General features: G+C 36.4%; 2 protein-coding genes across 4 annotated transcripts in view; both read left to right on the top strand.

Moving 5' to 3' along the window:
* Nucleotides 1-23,764, top strand: part of LOC139978478 (sugar transporter SWEET1-like) — a 47,114-nt gene that overhangs the window by 11,282 nt on the left and 12,068 nt on the right. The window contains exon 6 of one of the 2 annotated variants that reach the window (XM_071988743.1): nt 3,092-3,211. The exons of the other annotated variant lie outside the window; for it this stretch is intronic. Within the exon in view, the coding sequence (XP_071844844.1) occupies nt 3,092-3,211 (120 nt within the window). The remainder of the gene's footprint in view (nt 1-3,091; nt 3,212-23,764) is intronic. 2 annotated transcript variants of the gene reach the window in all.
* Nucleotides 3,606-23,276, top strand: LOC139978476 (uncharacterized). 2 transcript variants are annotated; one of them, XM_071988739.1, is made up of 12 exons: nt 3,607-6,866; nt 7,778-7,931; nt 10,628-10,731; nt 13,756-14,055; nt 16,026-16,147; nt 18,184-18,384; nt 18,598-18,708; nt 19,431-19,655; nt 20,301-20,568; nt 21,256-21,410; nt 21,814-22,061; nt 22,901-23,275. In XM_071988739.1, the coding sequence occupies exons 1-12, from the start codon at nt 6,801-6,803 to the stop codon at nt 23,188-23,190; spliced, it is 2,244 nt and encodes a 747-aa protein (XP_071844840.1). In that variant the 5' UTR covers nt 3,607-6,800; the 3' UTR covers nt 23,191-23,275. The 2 variants fall into 2 exon arrangements, with proteins under 2 accessions (XP_071844842.1, XP_071844840.1); XM_071988741.1 differs by lacking the exon at nt 18,184-18,384 and having other exon boundaries at nt 3,606-6,866; nt 22,901-23,276.

Raw genomic sequence — 23,764 nt, 5'->3', positions numbered from 1 at the left:
TCCCCTTCAAAGACTAATATCACAACAAGCAAACAAAAGAGCACAGACAAGGGAAATAATGAAGCTTGAATAATCTTATTTCACTTCTCTTTGTTTGATGTCAAATTAACCGAAGAATTGTCGCTATTAAAGTGAAGTTACCTGAGCGATTGCATCGGAAATTATGTGAAAGGAATATGTTTTTGTGTGACTTTAGGCTTCCTCTATTGCTTTTAGCAATATGTAATCTTAGATTACATGAATTACATTAGATATTATTATATCATTACTCAATTTGTTTTAGTGTATATTTATATGAATGTCAAGAGTTCATTTTCCTCATAAATGAGTTGAATGCATTTTATTATTTCAAATATGTGGTAGAAAGTTCAAATAGTTGGCATGTTTTATTTATTAGTAAGAAGTATTAAATTTGTCAGTATTGCATACTTCTACATTATAAGCTACAGGAGAGATGGCGCCTTGTTTTACCAATTTCTTAATCTCCAAGAATTGACAAAAACACTGTTACAAAGATTACAAGCACAGGGTATATATGTAAGGATTTGTTGAATTTTGTAAAAGTTGTGTTCTTGAAATAACATTTTTCTAAAACCTCATCAGCTACTGTTTTGCTGTGTTTGTACTCCTTGTACTGAAGCAAATATATACAAGCCATAGATATTTGTTTTTAATTGTCACAAGGTGTATGACTAAAAGCCTTGGCATTCTGGTGACATGAGTCACAAATCTAAAATCAGATCTTTTGGAATCAATTCTCTTATTGTTCCAAGCATAATCTTTCAGACTTTTTTGGTGTTGCAGAATTTGGACCTTTGTCGTCATGAGTTGAGAAACAAAACGTCACTGGTCACCTGTTTGCAATCTGAATATACTTTATAATTATGGGATTTTTGGTATCAGATTGTAATAAACAGTATTGAAAATATTACAGAGACGACTAACAGCATCATGGCATCAAGGCCACTTTGCAAAAAGCAACAAAAATTAATGCCATATACTACCGTATAACCTTCATGGCATTAATATTTTCATACAGGATGGTGGAAAACTACAGTATCCCACAAAACTGGCTATCTTGTGTCAAAGCAGGGTTTGGTTTGGTCTCCAGATTCTGACAATGTTTAGAAATGTGCCACACATCAATCAAAAGAAGGTTGTGATCCATGTTACTAAAGATAAATCTGGACTCTTTGATATGCATTAATCATATAGTCAATTGAAACAGTTTATGTCAATTATTATCTTCACAATAGGCTTTTAAAGCAAAATTTCCAAATTTTATAAACATTGTTTTTCATTATTTGTTATGAAACTTGACTAGCCAATCATTGGCCAATCATTGGGATTTAAGAATGTGTTATAGAAATGTAGATCTGATCAATTCCAAAAGCTGCAGTTTTCTACGCACAGAAAGTGCTGCTAATTTTTTGTCAAATTTCGACATCAATTTAATTTTCTTCTTTAAATATAGTGCAATAAGATGACATTTCTAAAGAAACCTTGGTTCTTCATTTGTTGTGAACTTCTTGTTGACAAGATTCTTACTCTCTTTATGAATATGCAAATGATGACATTCACTTGCTTCCTCTAGGAAAAAGTATGCCATGTCATGTTTTACACAGGGGGCACTTTTATGACATAAGGGCCTCTAGAGGGCGACTTGGCTCTCATCATGTTTAAGGTCGCCCATTAGTACCTCAAAACGATTGAAACTTTAGAGCAAAAGGCGATCATCAGAACATTTAGAATATAGTTTTGCACCACAAGCAATTTATCAGCAAAGGCAGTAATCCCTTAAAAAGCCCTCTCAAAAACACTTTAACCTTGTTGAATGTGTCTGCAGCAGGATCCCCAGGCAACAAATAGCCTATGTAAGATTATCAGATCTCCTAATGCTAAGTCAGGTGTGCTTATATACCAAATTGCTCTAGCATCCATGCAAGCTGCGTGATTTCCTGCTCCGCGATAAAATAAAAATGAAATTATCTGGATGTAGCAGCTGTGCTCTCTTGGGGCTGAACGGATATCATATTGTGTTCTTGGAAGCATCCCTTCATTACATCACATCTAAAAACAAGAAAAAAAAATGAAGGTTGAAGGGATCATATAGACCACTTATCACATGTAGAGTATTATGTTCGTCACATTCTCATTGGTCACGTTCTGCTCATGTGCATTCCTCTGTAGAACTTTCATTTACTTTAAACTGCAAACACTGCGTGATAGTTTGATCTGGGTTTAAAACATACAGTTGGATGCTGACTTCTGTCAGACAAAAATTGTTATGAAAAATACTCAATCATAGACAAGTATGAGCAATGTGAAGTTTAATCAGACAATAAAAATAGTTGTACTTAACCCTTAAGTTAAACACCAGGAACAAACAGGTCTTACTAAGTTTTGTACTTGCCCAAAACAGGTATAGCTTTATCCAAGGAAATGACTTGAGTTTACTTGTCCCTGGTTGTATCCACAGTTAAATTAAGCTTTGCTTTATCTGGCCAGTCATAAGACACATTTATGTAAAGTTTAGACATGGGACTTAGAATTAAAAAGACTCTCCAACTGAACATGTTTTTGCTTCTAAAGGACTAACAGGGTTTTTGAATTTGCAAAAAGTGGTTTGTGCATTTATACTGTAGGGATATGTACAGGGCCTCCAAAAGATCAAGTGATGGTTTTTTTTTAATAATTGGAACACAGGTTTTCTATATGTTCTTTCAGTGGTTTTGCAAATCCAAAGTTGATCTTAAATGGGTCACCTTTTCTTTTTCAGTATTTCAGACAGTGATTTGATAGTACTGGAGCACTCATATGTGAATTATTTGATGTTTTTAAGTTAAAATAGTTCGAAAGAGAGCCAAATGTTTTACGTCTGCCAATCTCTGAAGACTTCCTGAACAAGCTAATGTAAATCTTGTTTCTTCCGTAGTATAAAACATGAATCACAATGTATGTATGTGAGTATGATTTTAATAATATTCTGTGAGAGGATTACAAGCTTCAGGCACCAAACACACATACTGTAGGATGCCAGGCAGCTAGCATTGTATCCAATTCATGATTTCATATTTCTTGTTTGTTTCAGAAAAATATAATTAACAATCAATGCAGTGCCTCCCTTTCATTTCCATTTGCTTTGGGTATATTTATGAATTCCATTCTATGGAGCCTCTATGGTATGGCTATACAAGATGTTTATGTTATGGTGAGTTCATAAAGTATTACTTTCAGTGTTAGTGTAACTTTACATCCACAAGTTATGTTGGTTTATTGTGCAGTATACATATATGTGATGATAAGGCAAAGCTGAGTAGTTGAACAACACTTCAGAGCTTTTGCAGTTACTCTCATTTTCTACTTTTGCATTATCACAACACAAAATATATAGTAGACCCTACTGATGATATGAAACTTACAGGCATCATTAATAGTTTTAATGTGATGTAAGTAAACAGGAGAGGTATTGAGGGGAAAATCAATTCAATGTAACAGTTATGTTATGATCTGATATCATATCTTGTGCATATGAAATTTCATGGGATAAAGACTTAAGTTACCCCTGTTGATAGAAGTCTTCATGGTGAAGTACATTATAGTGCATTATAGTGCATAGGTTTCTAGGTGATTCTCTAATATTTAAAGACACTGAGCACTGGAATTCTACTACTGTAGTTATGGTATCATCTAATATCATATTTTGTGCATATGATATTACATGGGATAAAGAGTTAAGTAACCAGTGCTGTTTATGGAAGTTTTCATAGTGAAGTACATTCTAGTGCATAGGTTTCTAGATGATTCTCTAATTTTTAAAGACACTGCTGGAGTTCTATAACTGGGGCTCTTGTTCCTACAGTAATGCTTGTCAAGGGGATTGAAATCTCATATTTACATATTTCCAAGGGCGTAGGAACCGGGGGGGCTGGGGGGGCGCCAGCCCCCCCCAGTGAAAAATATGGGGGGGGGCGGAAGTATCGTTCCGCCCCCCCCGCTCCGCAAGTCAGAAAACCCCTTTTTCATTTCCAAATGAGAAAAAAATCTCATTTGAAGCACCAAATTGCATCTAAGGCCAGGTGAAAATGCAAAATTCTTTACAAAATGGAGTGGGTGTTGAAGTGTGCTATATTGCACCAAATTGCATCTGAGGCCACCTGGAAATGCAAAAAAATTCCAAAGGGGAGGAGGACACCCCCTCCCCTTAGACCCCTCCCCCAGGCCGGCCATCAGTCTTCAGCCCCCCCACTCAAAAGTACCTTCCTATGCCACTGCATATTTCGATAAGAGAAAAGATATGAAATTAGTTTGTATACATGTAGCTTTATTTGATTATGAGAGGGATGTACTGTACATATATGTATAAATACAAAAATGAAGAGTACAGAATTGAAGAGAACATTTGAAGGGTAGTTGTAATAGTGAGAGAAGTCAACTACATATCAGATGTAAAAACATAAAAAGTATATATGGCTGCATTTCATACAGTAGCAATATTTCACTTCACATTGTATTGATGGGTTTTTTATGCACCACATACAGCTCTTAGTTTTGTTTTAATAGATTAAATTAGCTGGTATTCAGATCAGACAGTTAATGATAATTAGCCTTGAATGTATCTACTGTACCATTCTTAAATGTACAGTATGACAAAACTGAACCTTTTCAAAATAATTATCAAAATCCCCAAACTGTGTTTACTCATAAATCTATGTCAGAAATTTCTTCTATGTCCATTCAATCTAATCAACAATTTGAGAAAGACGAAGATTTTTTAGTGAATTTAGAGGAATGCCATCTACTGACCTCAAATCCCCTTCAAAATATATGAAGCACTGCATTTCAAAATACCCCAACAATCTGTACACTTTATGCCATGTCATACTGTACCTAGATGGTTTACAATGAGATCAGTTTAATACTGTGTTTGCATTGATCACATTCGGTTACTCACTTACCATCCTGGCCTGTGAGTTGATGATGCTTAACAACATTATATTATGTTGTTTCCAATTCCTTATGTTAGCCTGGTGCTTTAGGAAGGGCAATGACATAAAGCAGTTAGGTGTAGTTTTCCTTTTCATTGGGAGATGAAGAGCTGCAAACAATATTATGTTGGGAACATAATTCAACATGGCAAGTACTGTACTAGACTCACTAGATTGCATTTCATATGACGAAGTTTATTAGAATCAGTTTTGCACATCATCGGGGTAGAAATGTTTAAAAGGACCTTAATCATGCTATCCGTGCCATGTCATTAGTTTATACTAATACACTGCAAATTAAATTTACTTCATAAAGATATTGTGATGACTGATGAGAGATAACATTTTTATTTCTTGGTAGTATTTATTTATCTACAAAGTCATCTGTTAGCTTATGTCAAAGTACTATAACATGATAATTCAAAATTCTGGTATCAGAAAGAGCATTTTACTTTTAAAATATTGAACTCTTGCATCCAACACATACTTTGTAAAACCATCATACTGTTTGCATGGTTATGCAAGTACAGTAATTTGTGCTGAAACATTCTTGGTAACAGTTTAATATGTTTGGTATAGTTTATAAGCTGGTGATGGGTTGATTCTAGAAAGTTGAATGCACCTAATGGTAAAGTGATGTGGAATGAGCATTCTGGAGTAACTCAATTACAAAGCTATTGCCCCATTAAGCGAGACAGATGTAAAACATTCTAAAAGGAATGTGCAAGTATTAATTGTCAGATATTTCAAAGCACAGGAACAAGATTGAACCCTTCAGTACTATTTTCTTTGTGGAACAAAGTGGAATGATTTGTATTTTAAGTAGGACAAGTTTCAAATCCGTCTGCTGCCTTCAGTGTGATGAGTAGATGGTTTACAGAAAGAACTTAAGTTACTTAAAGAAAATAGAACACCAGGCTGGATACAGACATCAAGTTAAAAGACTAGTACAGCCCAGTGACATGCTTAGAAGTTAGTAACCTCGTTTCGCTTTCTTAATGTACATGGTTTGCAACAATTATTACATGTTCATTAATTATTTACTCAAAGAAGCTCAGATAAAAGTGTTCTTCTGTCTTAGGATTTGGACCACCTATTTGAGAAGGAAGATCTTAAATTTCAAGTGAACCAAGTTACCTTCACTCCTGCTGCTTTCTTAATACTTTAATATATGTTCACCCTGGATAATATAGTGACAAACTCCCACTAAGATGTATGGAACGCAAAAAGGGCAAAATCAAACAACAACAACGTTTATTACAATGATGACTATATAAATTCAAATGACGACGACGTGATTTGATGTAATGATGTTATACTTATGTGCAATAACGACATAAATGTATACAGCAGCTACGTAAAATAGTATAACAACGACGCAAAAGTATACATTAATATCGTATTTCAGTATGACAACGTCATTCTTTTCTGTAATGTAATCGTTAATTATTTTATTGACGGGTAAACCGCATATGATAACAGCATAAACACACGTGAAGCCTACGTAAGCTGCACTGATAACAAGCTGAGGACAGATGATGACGGCGCTATTTCACTTAACGTAATAAAGATATACATCGACGTGGTAGATCGCTACGACGACAACTTTTCAAACAACAACTTTTAATCCAACAGCATAAATTCATGCAACAACGTAATATCATGCAACGATGGCGCGCTTCTACTTTCTCGGCAAGAGCTGTCTCAGTATACGGCTTTGATTTGAGCTAGCGGGAGTTATTGTTTCAAGCCCACCGAATAATCGTTTGAATAGTCAACACGGAATTGAAGTAAAATACATAACTGTCGAAAATGGAAGCAACTCTTCGAGAATTAGGATATGGGGAAGATGTTATTCTTAATTTCGAAAGAGAAGGAGTGAGTTTTGCTGTAATTTGAACTTCTATAATATATCTTTTTTTTAGGGAGAAATATACAACAACCTCAGGCTCATAAGTTAGCAATAGGTCTCAAAGCTTTAGGCTAAATTTTTAGGTCCAACAGAGTTAGCTTAAATAAGAGTTTTATGCATATTCAGTCGTTTTGAGGATATTAAGGTATACTATGGAGGTTTAAGAGAAACCTTGGGGATGTCTGGTAACCTTAATTATTATATAGGTTTACTTGACTCTACGTGTTAGAATTTCAACCCACCGAGTGCATTAGGATAAACTACCCACTACACTAAAGAGACGCAGTCAAACTGACACCGTCGATGATGGTAATGGGGAAAGGGGGGGGGGACATTTCCGACCGAGACGCTCTGGTTGCGACACTGGTCTTCTTCTTAAATCATAAAGTTTATATTTAGGATGATTGGCTGATGTTAATGCAAAATATTTAGTAACATTTTATAGCTTTTTGTGTTGTACTTTCAGATGAAAATGCGCTCTACCTCTCTTAGCACAATCATCAAGTACGCCTAGTTTTCTTATTAAAACTGGTGCTATTTTTTAAATATTTATACTGATCAATATTTGTATATGCATCATCGAAAACTTTAAATTCCCACATTCCTAGTGCATGGTCCTTCTTGCAGTGGTCCACCTTACATGCATGTGAGGATCTTGGTTTTGGAGTCTTGGTTTCCAGTTGGTAAGGGGGGGGGGGGTGGGTCTTAGTTTTGCGGTTGAGGCTTAGTTTTGTAGTTCGTTGGCTCTTTATATGCAGCGGGTTTTATAGGCCTCAAATCTTAGGTTTGTAGACACGCATTTTAATGCTTCTCTTAACTACTTAATTTTTAATATTAACTTGCATCATTACACGTTATTTCCTCATTAATATTATAGGTAACCATTGAAGCTGTGTCAGGCTTGAACGGGTCTGATTTAGATTCCCTTGGTATTCACGGAATTGGACGACAGGCGATACTAAGGCGCAGTTGTCGGCTGCATATGAATAGACCAAGCACCTCACGTTCAACGGCAGCAAGATTTCATGACGGTAAAATGTTGCTTAATTAGTTAATATTTCTGGTCAGCATCACATCACATTTTTATGTGTATAAGCTTGTTAGTCGGCATATGTGGGTGATCGTTTAAATTTACTGTTTCACTTGATATCGATAACAAACATGGATATGGGAAAGCAGGCTGTAACGGCCCGGTCACCGTCTACTCCTTGCTTAGTGGGTTTACTCATATGGACAACTGAGCACTCATGTTTTAAATCATTATCATACCTTTGTCTCAAATCCCATGTTGGTGTACTTTGAACAGCATAACGGATTTGTAATACCACTCCAGTAAATGTATTAGGATTTATGAAGATAGGGAAATGGCTTAAGTTTATAAGATATAAAGTATTAGCGGCAATGCGACCCAGTGACATATTGCCAACATCAAACTGTTCATATCATTAATTATATTACTGTTTATGAGTAACGGCTCAAGTGGAACCCGTAGAATCCCTCGACACATTTTTCTTTCTACTAAAAGAACGTACCGGTAGTCGCCTTTTTAACATTCTCGTACGCACATTCATTCTTTTCGTCTTACTTGATGTTTAATATTGTGCCGTATGTGTTATAATGCATAGTGAAGTTCCACTATAATTCGGCCATCTATAGTTCACCCCATGAAATTTGCCATTGATATCGCATGTCTTATTAAATATTCACGGAAAACGGAGAGAACTACCAAATACTTTCCCGTCAATCAACAAGTGCCTTAGACCAGTCGATTGTCGCGGAATGGCTCTTATGTCTTCAAACAAAAGTCTCATTCAAAGAAATTGCTCAAAATTAGTGCCAAGGCTGGCTATTCTAACACTCCCCCTCCCCACACACATCCAATGCACGTATTACACTGGTCTACGTTACTTAGTAGATGTCTGCAACCTTCAACATAATTGCCGATTTAGGTATGGGTGGTCAAAGGGGGTATATGACCGTTGTTATAACCATGGAGGTAAAAACAGAAGGACAATCGACAGGTGTTCAGCATTAATGGTTACTAACGACGACAGACAACATTAAAAACAGCCAAGTAGGGAATCAGAGTGTTAAAGGGTTACTCCGTGCAACTTTACACATGATACAGGAAGAAAGTTTCTATATATTCTGGTTATCTCTATATGGTTGTTTGAATGCGACTCAGTACCTTTTGCCAGATAAACATTACTGCAGGATGGATCACATTATACGTTGTCTTTGATGGTGTTAGAAGATGTCTCCTATAAAGGTTTTACATTCCAAGTTGAAATAAAATGCTATTGAATATTTCAATATAAGCTACCAATCTACCCTATAGTTTAAAGCTTCATGAATGTGCAATTTTATTCAATAAAAATTTTCTTTCTTTGGATAGACGAATGTTACATAATAAAGAAAAACAAAGACATTTGTAAAAGAAATTACATGGATGACATGACTCACTATACTGTTACCAGGTGCATTTATAAACTTCACATTTTTAAACAGATTGTGGTTTTCCACCTATTGCAGAAAATTCACTGCCAATTTGTGACCAATAAACTGTCACACGGATAAATCTCTTTAACGCTTCCTTTTACATAATTAAATTTATAGTTCTATTCAAACGCACGCAAGGCCGCAGAAAAGGAGTTAATAACGTGTACATTTATTGTCCACGAGCTGGATTGAGAACGTTCCATCTGCTCGACGAAATAGCTGAAACTCAAATTACGACATTTTATTCGGCAAGAAAAAAACAATTACCTAGTATAAAAATTAAAAAAACGAAGACAAGTTTCATGTGAACCTTCTTGTTTCTTTGAACAGTTTCAGTAACATCTCAAAACGAACGAATAACATTGCTTGGGCTCATGTTAAAAGTAATGCCAAACCCCAAATCACATGGCCACGGTGGTGTTTGTTAAGGGTACATTTTGGGTCAGCTCGATATTCATAAGGACCATTAGTCATAAGGGTCATTGTTGATAAGGTTCGTTATTCATAATAGCAAAAAAGGTCTGTTACTCATAATCTGAATGAAGGTTCGATATTCATACAGTACGGTACTAATATCAACAACAAAAAAGCAGGGCGGAGTGATCCTCCCTCTCCTCCCCCACCCCCCCCTGAAAAAGTAATAAAAAAAGTATCCTGTGGGCAACTGGTTATGCTGCAGCTGTTACTAGTCAGCAAATTATTCATGCGGTAGCCGTATTTTCGATAGTTGCCTTCGTTAACCCTTAAGCCCACGTCTGGGCCGCAAGTGACCCCCTCTTCCCCTGGCCATGCGCAGCTCGAGACTGCCAGTGGGTACCTCAACTTTTGGGCAGTGGAATGCAGGGGCACTGGGGCGTGACGACCAAACGATTATGAATAGCGATCTTATTTTAGAAGTTTATTAATTACGAACCTTTTTGCCAATTTGGAAAACGAACCTTCTTTTAAATTATCAATAACGAAGCTTTTTTTCCAATTATGAATAACAAACGACTAAATAACCGTTTTTCTAATTGATAACGAACCTTATGAACAATGAACCTTATGACTAACGAACCTTATGACCAATGAACCTTACGAGTATCGGACCTTATGAATATCGAGCTGCTCTCGTACATTTTACCAAATTCATTCAGTGTTTTCTCAACGACTTTCCCAATTTCTATACATTTATGCATATTATTCATACAAAATAACATTCATTTATTTAATAAATCTGTTTGCGCAGTTACTCAACAAACAAGAGATAAGTTTTCCCCTTACGGAGGTCATCGGAAAAAGAAAGCAGTTTCCCTGTCGTTTACGTTTCTATGCCTTTGTGATCGAGCAACGGTAAGTTATACTATCTGTTTACACCGTTCCAAGCATTATTTTGTTCGCCTTTTAAACTTTTTCATTGCCATAGAGGAATTAGCAATATACAGTTTATAGTATAAAATGAACTCATCACACATGTTATTAAATTAAGATGTCATCAGTTAGTTGAACACTCATATAAAAGTACCCAAGAGGCATTGAAGTTTCGGCACCAGATAAAAAAGAATTGACAGGGGCATGGTTTTAGAGGGATGAAACAACATTGTGATACTTTCTACCCGTGTGTAATATTGCCAGTGTATAAAACTCTGTGTATAATCAAGTGTAACGGCAAATACCAAACCCCATGCGGCACCGCCCGTCAGTAAAGCTGATATATATATATATATATATATATATATATATATATATATATATATATATATATATATATATATATATATATATATATATATATATATATATATATATATATATATATATATATATATATATATATATATATATATGCTTCTTTTTGGTGGAGGTATGTAGTGTCAGGTACAGTAGACTGACCTGTGTTAATCATGCCATAGTGTAATTGTACATCTATGGCAAGCCATGTGGGACAAACACTGCATAATATATCCGCGTATTAATTCGAATATATACGCGTATTAATTCGAATATACATGTGTTGTAGCCTACATGTGAAAAGTTTCGCTTTTTGAAGGGATCTCCCGAGCCCGCCAAAACATTTATCGTTGGTATATGTACACAGCAAGAGCGGAATTTTCTTTTCGTGTATATTCTAATTAATCCGTGCATATATTGGATTTAATCCCCATATGTATTTTATTTAATACGTGTATATATTCGATTTAAAATGTGTATATATTCGAATTAATACGTGTATATATTCGAATTAATACGCGGATATATTTCAGCCATATGATTGGCTAATAATATATACGCGTATATATTCAAATTAATACGCGTATAAATTACAATTAATATGCGTATAAATTACAATTAATACGCGGATATATTATGCAGTGTTTGTCCCACATGGCTTGCCATATTTTTTATTGAACTATTTGTTTATCTGTTAATTCATTCATTTATATCTATACAGTTAATTCATTTATATCTATACATTTCACTAATAAAACGCAATGACACAGGGTGGATAGTAGCAGACTATTTATTAATTTCAAAAGTTCCTTTCGGTTATATTTTATAGGCAATGGAATGCTTTAAGAACAAAGGGTGTAAATTACATTTCACCGAATAGAAATTAAACTTGAACAGTAGAGAAGCAAAAGACTGAAGATAATAGTACTTGTGTACTCTGAAGTGCTAGGTAGTGAACTGAACTCTCAGCTCCCAGTAAAAACTCTACAGACTAACAACATTAGAAAGAAAATACTTAAAAGATGACCACTCCATGGGAGGTAACCCTAACTAAAGCCAGAGATTAGGCAAGCCTGGTACAGCAAGGCCAGGGGTAATAAACATGGCTAGGTGTGAGCATATATATAGATGTGTTTGTGACATACATCCTTGGTCAGTTAAATTATGAGTAACACATGCTAACTAGGACAAGCATGATCAGGGGCGGCGATTTGTTTGAAATATTGGGGGGGGGGGGGATATTTGCATGTGTGCGGGCGCGAATTAATATCAAAGTGGTGCGCCACCATTGGTTGGCGCGCAGCGTACAAGAAAATTTCCGGTTTTGATAGCCCCCCAGATCAGCGGAAATGGCACTTCTCGGGCTTGAAAATGACCAACCCGATGTACACTTGGCTGAGAACCAAGTTTTTCCCAATAGTTTTTTTTTTTTTATCCATAACCGTTTCAAGATTGTCACCAGTCACACATCATGTTCGACCTCATCGCATCTCCTGTGGATCATTGCTTTTGTAGTAATTCTACGTAACGCCCCACAATACCCGTCAGCCCCACTTTTGAAGGTTTTAAGCCCATTATTTGTTCAGAATTTGAATAATAAATTCACTTCAAAACATACCCATAATGTTGCACAAAATTTCACCTATGGACAATCAATATAGAAAAAACCCTTCAACCCCAAACAGACCGGTCAAAATTGCACGAGTAGAGGGAAGTATGATGAAGAATGTTGGTCAGGGAATTTTCGAAAATTCAGACAGTTAATTTCTTGGTGTACAAATATGAAACCTCTTATAACGGCTACTATAAAACTACGATATCGTGAAAAAATACAAAAAAAAAATCTTCGAGGGGGGGGGGTGGTCTCCCCTTAGAAATCTTGTAGGGTTGAACAGGCCAAATGGAAACGCAGTGAACCCATATCGATGTGGATCATATATATCATTGTACGTACTTACACTCATACACGAGAGATATACAGACATTATGACAATAATCATGAGTGGCAACATGCTATACGGTCACAAGTCACAGAAACGACCACGAAGAGTAATTTACCTCATGCAGCATGTGTTGGATAAAGTTTTAGCCACCGCCAAATAATGATTTGGATGAATAATCTCACTCATTATTGTCTATTTATAGCCACAAAAATGACTATGCTACCAAATATTGGGGGGATATTAGATAGTATATCCCGCCACCTAAAATATTGGGGGCATGTCCCCCGCCCCCCCCCCCCCCCTCATGATCGCCGCCCATGAGCATATGATGACCAACAAAATAACATGATATGATAAGATGTTCAGAAAACATAAAATTTAGAAACATTAAAACGTAAACAATATGTATACTTGTATAGAATGAACCCTTGTGAGTTGTGATAATAACACAACTGTCGCAAATCTCCCGCCTTGCTTTTTTTCTCAATACCAAATTCAACAAAACACACAAGTGTAGCTAACATAGTGTTTGATTCGAAAATGATGTTTCTATTTATGGCACTTTTTGACAAATTCCTTGATACTGAATCTCTAGCATAGTTCGTTCATATGAATAAATGTTTATTTGTTAATTGTCCTATAGTATCGGTGCTGTAGTAGATAATAAAAAATGAATTATAACTTGTTCTATTTTCTGTTCCAGATGAAGGTACCATCTATTTTTACTCAGAGAACACTCACTGAGTGTGGTTTGGGGGAGAAGAAGGTCCTCATTCCTTCGGATTCGCTTCCTTCGGAAGTAATGGACGTTATTACTCGCTACTACCCGAAACTGAGAGAGGCGGGTGGTTTCGAATACATGAAAGCCGATGGGCCGTCAAAACGCCTTCATTTGATCCCCATACCAGAAGGAGGATTTACTGCTGCAAATTTAAAAAATGTGGCAAAACAAGCAAAAATATATCTTCGACCTATCCAGTGCGATCTGGAATTGACTACCACTGTGAGTAACATTTCAAATTGCTCGTATAAACAAATGACTTACCAATATTCGGTATTATGCTTAAACCAGTTCAAGGTATTTTCATTTCCACATGGCCATTTCTGGTAAACTGGGGTGTTATTGATTTGAAACTTGGTCCTGTGGTTTTCTTGCATATATAGAATAATTGAATGAGGTTTCAACATCTCTTTTCGGTTAAATGTATTTAATTCCCTCTTTAACAAATGACATCTCCACTTTAAGACATATGCTCATCCAGCTTAGGTAAAAGTAACATTATTCGTGTCCAAAAAAAAATAATAGAAATGAGTTGTGCCTCTGTTTCACTGAAAGCCTATGTATGAAACACGTGAATATGTATTGGTAGGACTCCTCAATAGTTACTTTATATTCATAACATTCTATTTTCACAATTCAAACATTTTAATTGTCCACACTTCATTGACTTTTCTAGCCTAATCTGATGTGGGCTATGTTTCTTTGTTGTAAATAAATTGCTGTACTCATAAATTATTCTGTCATGATGAACAATGGCATAATGATTTCATTTTAGTGTGGTAACAGCTTTAGTCATTGATTCAGTCGAAATAAAACAGAAATGATCCTGTATCTTTTAATGAATGAGAGGTAATATATATTTCCCCAAACCGGAGAGTAACTTATTTTGGGTAACTTGACCTTGTTATCGTGTCGCCTTCGAATATCCGCATTTGATTGCACCACTGAGGGTACATTGACATGTGGTGGTTGCGACACGGAATATTTCCCGAGTCAGGGGATACTTGCAACTGCAACATACTTGCAACATTAATTAGATGGAAAAAAATTAGCTTGGATTAACTATCCAGGGAGTTGTACAATTTCTTTAATGTATTAATTTATTCAATTTATATATATATATATATATATATATATATATATATATATATATAGGAAGCGACAACATTTTCCATGTTATAATTAAACAGGGTAGATAAATGTCTGATTTCCTAATATATACGGAATAACAGGTCAGAAATGGTGATTAATGAAAACTCATCATGTTTTGTGAACATAACAAATTTCGGTTATGACCTATCATATGTTTTTTCGTTTATGGAGTGTTACTATGCCCTATGATACTGTTTAGTGCGTTTATAGTGCTACTGTGACATGATAATGTCTAGCTAGTGCATTTATAGTGTTACTGTGCACTATGATAATGTTAGTAGTGCGTTTGTGGAGTGTTACTGTGCCCTGATTATGTTTAGTTCATTTATAGTGTTACTGTGCCCTGAATGTGTTTAGTGCAGTTATGGTGTTAGTGTGCCCTGATAATGTTCAGTGCATTTAGAGTGTGTTACTATATATCCCCTATGATAATGTTTAGTGCGTCTATAAAGTACATGCTACTGTACAATATGGTAATGTTTAGGCGATTAAAGTTTTTGGTTTATTCATGCGCAGCACAACGTCTACTAAAATTGAAGCAGGAAAATATTTTCAAAAACAGTCCAGTTTATCACATATTTTCTCGAAACATAAAACTTCAGTAGGTAAATTTTTTGCACTTATCTGAATTATTTGTCTTACTTATTCTTATAACTTGATTTTTCTTCTCGTGTTAGCGTACATATTCATACTGTGTTGCAAATATGTTTATAGAAGCCGAACAACTCGTAAATAGCGTATTTTCCGGTGCTTCATGATGCAGTATGCATGCCAAAAGACATATCACCCAAGCCAATATGTAGTGATAATCGTTAATGCTTCAATCCTGGTGCCGTGCATGCAAGATATGTTTCTGTTCATTTGAACGAAACGAGTCCCCAAACCATGTACCTACCAGATGATCAAAATAATATTACGATTGAGAATGAAAATGAAAACAACAGTTCTCCAATCAAATTTTGGTAATGATTGTTGTGATGTAGCTTTATTAAATCAATCTATCATCATCTATTAATTACTTTTTTCCTACCGTTATGTAGACAACAACCAATACAGATGAAAATGAAGTAAAGATTAAGTGCAACAACTGTAATGCAATGATACCCCAGACGAAGCTGAGAAGTCACGTGAGATCTTGCCGGCTGCCAGGACAAGACGCAAGGTCAGTGCATGAACATGCAACCCACAGAGTTGTAAATCGCTTGCACATCTTTAATGTTTAACGTTTTTCATACCTTCCATTTTTATTATATTTAACCATACACGGAGGCGCTCGACGATATGTCAAAGTGTGAAACACCCAAGGGGTCGGCGATACACCCCCAATTCGCAGATATACTGCTATCTCTTGTACACGCAGATATGGCTATAGGTGCGGTTATATGTACTTTGTAAAAACAAACGCGTGCACACTTATCAATTTCCACTGAATCATCCCCTCATTTTATACCCGGATTTTCTCCGCTGCCAAGGCCATCTAAAACGTTTCAACGATTTCCAAAATTCAGATTGCAAAGCACAGTGAACATTCTTGTCCAAAACTTCAGACATGTTCAATGGTAATTCCCAAGCAACATACAGCAACAGACAATTTCCTAGTGCTAATACCTCTCTAAACTGTACCCCAATATCATGCTTCAAAGCACTGGTATTAACAGTACAAACAATTCCTAACCTTGATCTGATAGAAACATGATATTCATACTGCTCGTACTGACAATACGAGTGCTCTGAAGCCGGACATCACACTACAGTGTTCCATAGTTATAGGTTTTGATAGAAATAAATTTAATATCCTGTCCGAAAGTCTGCAGGAGGTTGATTTCACAAGGACGCGCACTTGGTCAGTTTTACCAGTGTAGTTTAATATGAATGTGTTTACGGAACGTACGCGCACGTTTGTTTGCGCATTTCTTACATACTATGTTGTACACAAGAATTCTGCTTGTGTACAACATGCTATAGAAAATCTGACGGGGACCAGTAGTTAATTGCTAATTGTGTACAGTGTAATTTGCCAATTACCGTTCCAGTACTGTTATGTTTTGTATATAAAAGTGAATCTTTTATTCAAGACCTTCACTTATACTTTTATGCACATTTACATTGTTTTGATGTTTGCTACAATACGCTTTTTTTTAAGGTTTGCCCACTGGACATTTTATTTTGGTTATTGGTGAACCAAAAAGATTTTTATATTTTGTTTTACACAAATGATATTGTATGAACGAACGGTCTTGCGTGCGTTATTTACAGGATAATATACTTCCGGGGGTTGACATTGCTAGATGCACTCCGACTGAGCCCTCGTGTATCGCATGCAACACTCTCAGAGTCACGTCGCATGTGAATGAGTGATGGTGCGAAGCGCACTCCTTGTCTTATCTTATGGAAAAAGCGCATAGTTCATTTGAAGCAATTTTAAGTTTAGACAGCACAACCAGCTCATACCACAATTTCAACTTCTATTGTGGTATCCATTGGCAATAATATTGGTTACTTGAAAATTTAGTAATAATTAGGTTCAGTGGCGTAGGAAGGTACTTTTGAGTGGGGGGGGGGGCTGAAGACTGATGGCCGGCCTGGGGGAGGGGTTTTAAGGGGAGGGGGTGTCCCCCTCCCCTTGGGAATTTTTTTGCATTTCCAGGTGGCCTCAGATGCAATTTGGTGCAATATAGCACACTTCAACACCCACTCCATTTTGTAAAGAATTTTGCATTTTCACCTGGCCTTAGATGCAATTTGGTGCTTCAAATGAGATTTTTTTCTCATTTGGAAATGAAAAAGGGGTTTTCTGACTTGCGAAGTGGGGGGGGGGGCGGAACGATACTTCCGCCCCCCCCCCCATATTTTTCACTGGGGGGGCTGGCGCCCCCCAGCCCCCCCGGTTCCTACGCCCTTGATTAGGTTATAAGTTTGACAAGTCAAATGTCATATGGGCACTTACGCCGAAATTATGTTTTGTACTCGGTGAACATCACTACAAGTAGCTGCCCAAATGCCCTGAAATGACAGATGTATATATAACAAATGTGTTTGTTTTATATATGATATGTTTTGTTTTATTTTTCCCATTTACCGTTTTACATCCATGAACATTAAAATGACTTGATAATTTAATATAATACCATGACCACACCAAAAACTATACAATTGATTGCATCCGTGTAATATTTAACATTTCTATGACATATTCAGTGACAGCGATCATAGAACGGACGAAGATCTCGAAGTTGACCCTTTCCAAGAGTCCGAAAGCGTTCTCACTGACACCGTCGAAACACCCCAACCACCCCAACTACGGCCGCAGTCAGGCACTTCAGTAGGTCAATCTTCAGTGACAACACTTCAAAGATGTCGAAATACTAACAGCTCGGCATCCACAAGTACCTGTGATAGGTAGGCAATTCTTATCACAAGGATACTTTGTTTCAACAGTTACCCAAATGTGGAAAAAACAATATATGGACAAAAATGGAATTGATTGTTAACTTTGCATTTCTGGTCTTCATTAGGACGATTACTTTTATGTTTACATTTTATGTTCTGTTCTGTTTATAACTTCGTAGTCACAAACGTCTAATTTATATTTCACGCTTGTATTATCTGTAGACACATTTGTGACTACATTAACATTGTAGATCCGGATGATGGCAGGGAGGAAAACGATGAAGTGCTGAATGCTGTGATTGAAGAAAGCTTGTTGGAAGTACAAGATACGAGGTGAGATGATAAACAACTGCAGCATATTATGCAGACCCTATTACAATGTATGTGTTAGTCGATTGTATGCATTCCTCTTTCTATAGAAACACTCGCAGCTGGCTCACATTTAATCCCCGTTGAACTGACATACCCTGGATATATCATAGTGAAGCCTTCGGTTTCGGCATAAAAACATATATTATATTTAACCTAGGCGTTCGTAACTTACTATATGAATATTCATTACTTATCACCTATCTTTACCAACAAAATGAAAATCATACTACTTCATGTTAGTCGAAGAATATGCAGCTATGTTCAGTTTGGTGAAGAACCGAAACAATATGTATGCAGTGAAAGATGGTACTGGTTCTATAGCTCCACTGAGTTAAACATTGCTTGACCTCTGACCGTGTTATGTATATAATGGTTATTTTGAAAGGGACCGCGGAAAGGTGGAACGGTGGGGGGGGGGGGCTGGGGAATGATGGCTGTAGCGTCCCCCACATGTCCATTCGGACGTCTTTTCACCAATACTTTGGTGGTCATATTTTCCCCCTCAAAATCACACACACTTCAAAATCTTAAGAAGTAACCAATGCTAAGGGAAAAGAACAACGCTATTTTCAATGACCGTGTAAAGACCGCGGTCGGAGGAAGAATAACAAAATGTACTTCAGAATTACATAAGTGCTGAGCTTACTTCTTTAATCATTGCATTTATTTATTTCATTAAATAGCGACCAACCTTCCCTCGATGCGCGCCTTCAAGAATCACTTGAAAATTTTCAGAAGGCAAAGATGTTGGAGGCACCTATGATTGTTGTGGTGCGAAGAAGGAAAGTTTTGAGGTCAGCAATAGATGCTACAAAAAGTCCAGATTTTTCTTTCCTTAAAGAACCAAAGGTTGTGTTTTCAGGAGAAGAAGCGGACGACTTGGGTGGTCCAAAGAGGGAGTTTTTCAGGTAGTTACAACAACAACAACAATTTGTGTTGATCTTAACAATTTCAGTAACTTTGAGTGACTTAATATCAATCGTATCTCTCGCTTGGAATGTTTTATAATGTAAAGTGATCCGTTTTGCGAACACATATATAAGGGCTACAAACGACTTGCATTTGGGTTTTGGATTCACTTCGTGCTGGACATTTCCAGCATTTTAAATTTCCAATTGACACTTCATTCAGTTTAGATCAGAACATGAATGTGGAATATACTTCTTAGAGGGCTGAGATGAATTGAAAGTACACTATACCATGACAACTCGTACTCTTAAAGGAAGATAGGGTACTTATAATAGAAACGATTAACAATAAAACTGCCTCAGTGGACGTCCCCAGTCTTATGAAAAAAAGCAAATAAAAACGACTATTTTGCAACGAAATTTACTGGTGGAAGTTGGTATTGCTGAGGCAGTTTTGATTGAAATCCTTGCAGGATGCAAATTTATAGCAGATTTGCTGGGACACCGTACAAGAAGTTAAGCAAAATATACCCCTCAACTACCTATCCTCCTTTAAATGATATTCGTTCAAATTTTGATCACTATTTTGAAGACGTGTTACATAAACTGTGAATAGATTTCGCCGCCTTTTTTATATTGATACAGTCTACTCATGCAACATGTACCGGACATGGGCATCTTCGAGGGGACGTCTCCACAATTGTACCTAACCCACTCGATTAATCATCTGAATAGGGGTTTATATCGAGTGGCTGGGCAATTTATCGCGTGGAGTTTGTTGCACGGAGGACCAGGCTGTCCAGTATTCCATCCTGTTGTTTACAACATGATGTGTGACGCACAAGGAACATCAGAGGAAAAACTGAAAATCCGTGATGTCACAGATGAAGAAGTTGTACAAAACCTGCAAATGGTTAGTCAAAACACAATACAATGATACAGGATCAGGTGTGATTATGACCTGGGCTCTCAGCAGTCGGCAAGTCAAATTGTATTGGATGGTGTTCAACCAATTTGAATTTGTGATTACGTACCCGCATAACGTGTATTGCTAACCAAAGCAGACCGTACACTAAAGGTTGAATATATATTTGTTCTGATCGTTGAATATGTAACGTTAACAGTGTGATCACTGTGTTGCTATGTAAGTTGTCGTCTCTGCAAGTACTAATAACTGATGATTTTTTTTTTTCGTTATGAAATGGATGTGTCACAACACCATGTACAACAAAGAAATGTAAGAATATACGAGATTGTAAGAATTGTTTTTATTCAACGCCCATCCGCCATAGTGCTAACGACCTACATTATACGATATACAAAACTACATGAAGCCTTTATTCTACGTATCCATGTTGTTATGATGACAAAAAGTTTTCCAAATTGTGTATGTTAGCATTTTTGGAGTTGGCAGCCAATTTAAAACTAAAAACGTAAAAAGCAAGATATCACAATCTGTTCAGATAAAAATATAAGTAAAGAGAAAAATTAGAATTTGTTTTATTTATTGTTGCGTAGTTTTTTTTGTGAGGTGGCTGCCAGTGGGCAACCCGACGAATGTTGTTAATCTGTAGTTTAACTTTTTTTTTGTATATTATAGATTAGTGACAGCACCACCCAGGAAGACATGGACCGCGTTGTGGAAAACGTTGGCCAATGGGCAGCGGGCCGAGGATGCCCGGAAATTTTCGGTGCAAAAGTGGCCGACAAAGACAACATTATTCAGCGCCTCTTGCAGCAGCACGTGTTTTATGGGTATGTGTCATATTGTTGGTAAATATGAATAATGTAATGTTTTATTGCGTAATGAAGTATGCCCTCACGACCCACATGTACCCTACGTAACAACCTTTGCTATTATATTCCAGTGCATTGTGCGAGGCTGCATTTCGGTAGATCGTCGGTGCATCAGGGTTTTGAGTCTAGTTTTGACCTCATTCTTTCTAGGGCGAGGTAGGGAGTAGGGGGGGGGGTGGTCTCGGTGAAGATATTCTGATTCCGAACTCATATTATTCTGACTATACCTGCGTGTCAAATGGCGTAACATATACCGCCACCCCTGCCCCATATGCGAGACATGCCCATTTAAATAATGATGATATCAGAACCAGGAAATCGCGCTACATGATTATCATTATTTCTTTTATATTTTATTTAGATGTAAGGCTGCAATAGACCAGCTGCAGGAAGGCTTGGGCAGCGTGGGAGGACTTTGGGACCTATGCAAAGCCCAAAGCAGGCCTTACAAGAAACTTTTTGTGGCGGGAATATCAAGTCCCTTGACGTATATGGGGATGAAAAAACTATTCACAATTAACTGGGTAGATGATGTCGACCGCCGTGTGGAAAAGGAGGAGGAAGAAGACACGGTGTACTGTTGGGAACAGTTTCTACGACAGAGTGAAAGTAAGTAAAACAGTTTTCATAACCGTAAAGGACCATATCTAAATTCCCGAAATATCTGATTATAGGATGAAATTACGATGGTTTCCATGGGGAAAAGTTGTATGGGAAGGGAGGCTTTTCTTTTTCCTTAAGGGAGCTCAGATGTGAAATTGCGCTACATTTTGCAAAGTTTTTAACTAATTAGATGTTGAAGACTTCGATAGTTTGACTGTTCTTCATTTCCACAATTGGCTATAACAATTAGTGATCAATGCCTTGCAGCAAGGTAAACTTTCATATAGCAATTCGATCCAACTGATTCCGTTTATGCGTGTTTGCTTAGTTTTAAGTATGCAGGTGTGTTGTCCGAAGTTATCTTCGTTAAAATGGCGGAGGGGATGGCTGCGGGAGGGGGGGGGGGGCAGGGTGATTTTCGCTAGGAACTCCAAACTGAATATCGAACCTATTTGTATTAAACAATGGTATTGATGGGGGTGTGGTGCAAATGTGAATGTACTGTGGAACAATTAACTTTACTAAGACCCTAGTTGAGCTTAAAAATGCACCCTTTGCTCACGAAGTGTCTGAACATAACTTTCCTAATTGACATTGAAAAGGTTTACAATAATATAAAGAATTTTAAGTCTTCTCATCACGTCTAACATGTCTCTGTTTCTATCACCACATGACTTACTGCAATATGCGGAATTGCCAACACGGTGCCGTGAGATAATTGTATAAATCAAAATTCTAGTAGCACGTCCAGCCTGATCGAAGCTCCTACTTAGTTTAAGAGAGATTCCGTTACGTAGAAAAGCAAAGATGAAAAGTAATCAGATATTTGTTTTAATTTTCAACAGGGGGTGAATGTTCTATGGTAATCGGCGAGGACGGAGCAGCTGCCACCTCCGTCATTGGGCTCAACCACGTATTGAGGTTTGTGTCAGGAGCCGATGTGGTGCCACCGACTGGATTCCACAAACAGTTGGAAATAAGCTTTTTTACACCGGTTCAAGGAAGGAGGAATTTCCCTACATCATCAACTTGTGGACTGGAACTCCATTTACCCAGAGGAATTTCTGACCTTGAGATTTTCAAGAGGGACATGATGGAGGCAATTTTAGGTTCCCCTGGATTCGGGAAAATTTGAGTGTGTATATAAATATATATAGGCCTATATCTATATATATATCTATATATATATATATATATTTATATATATATATATATATATATATATATGTATATATATATAAATATATATATATATATATATATATATATATATATATTTATATATGTATCTATATGTTTATTATGTAGGAGTATAGTTACCTCTACCACATCACTAGTGTAGTTTAGTGTTGCTGCTTGTATCGTTCTAATTTCAGAGCGAAAGTTCTATAAGTTCTCTCCACCAACCTCCACCTCTCTCTCTCTCTCTCTCTCTCTCTATATATATATTAATATATATTTTTATATATATATATATATATATTTATATATAAATATATTTATACATATATAAATATATTTATATATAAATATATAGATATATATATATTATATGTATATATATATATATATATATATATATATAAATAGGCTATATATATATATATATATATATTCAAATATATATATATATATAAATATATATATATATTCATATATATATATATATATATATATATATATATATATATATATATATGTATATGTAT

The sequence above is a fragment of the Apostichopus japonicus genome, chromosome 13 (genome assembly GCF_037975245.1).
Source record: "Apostichopus japonicus isolate 1M-3 chromosome 13, ASM3797524v1, whole genome shotgun sequence".
Lineage (NCBI taxonomy): Eukaryota > Metazoa > Echinodermata > Holothuroidea > Aspidochirotida > Stichopodidae > Apostichopus > Apostichopus japonicus.
The sequence above is the reverse complement of the archived record's forward strand: the minus strand, read 5'-3'. Positions and strand labels throughout refer to the sequence as shown.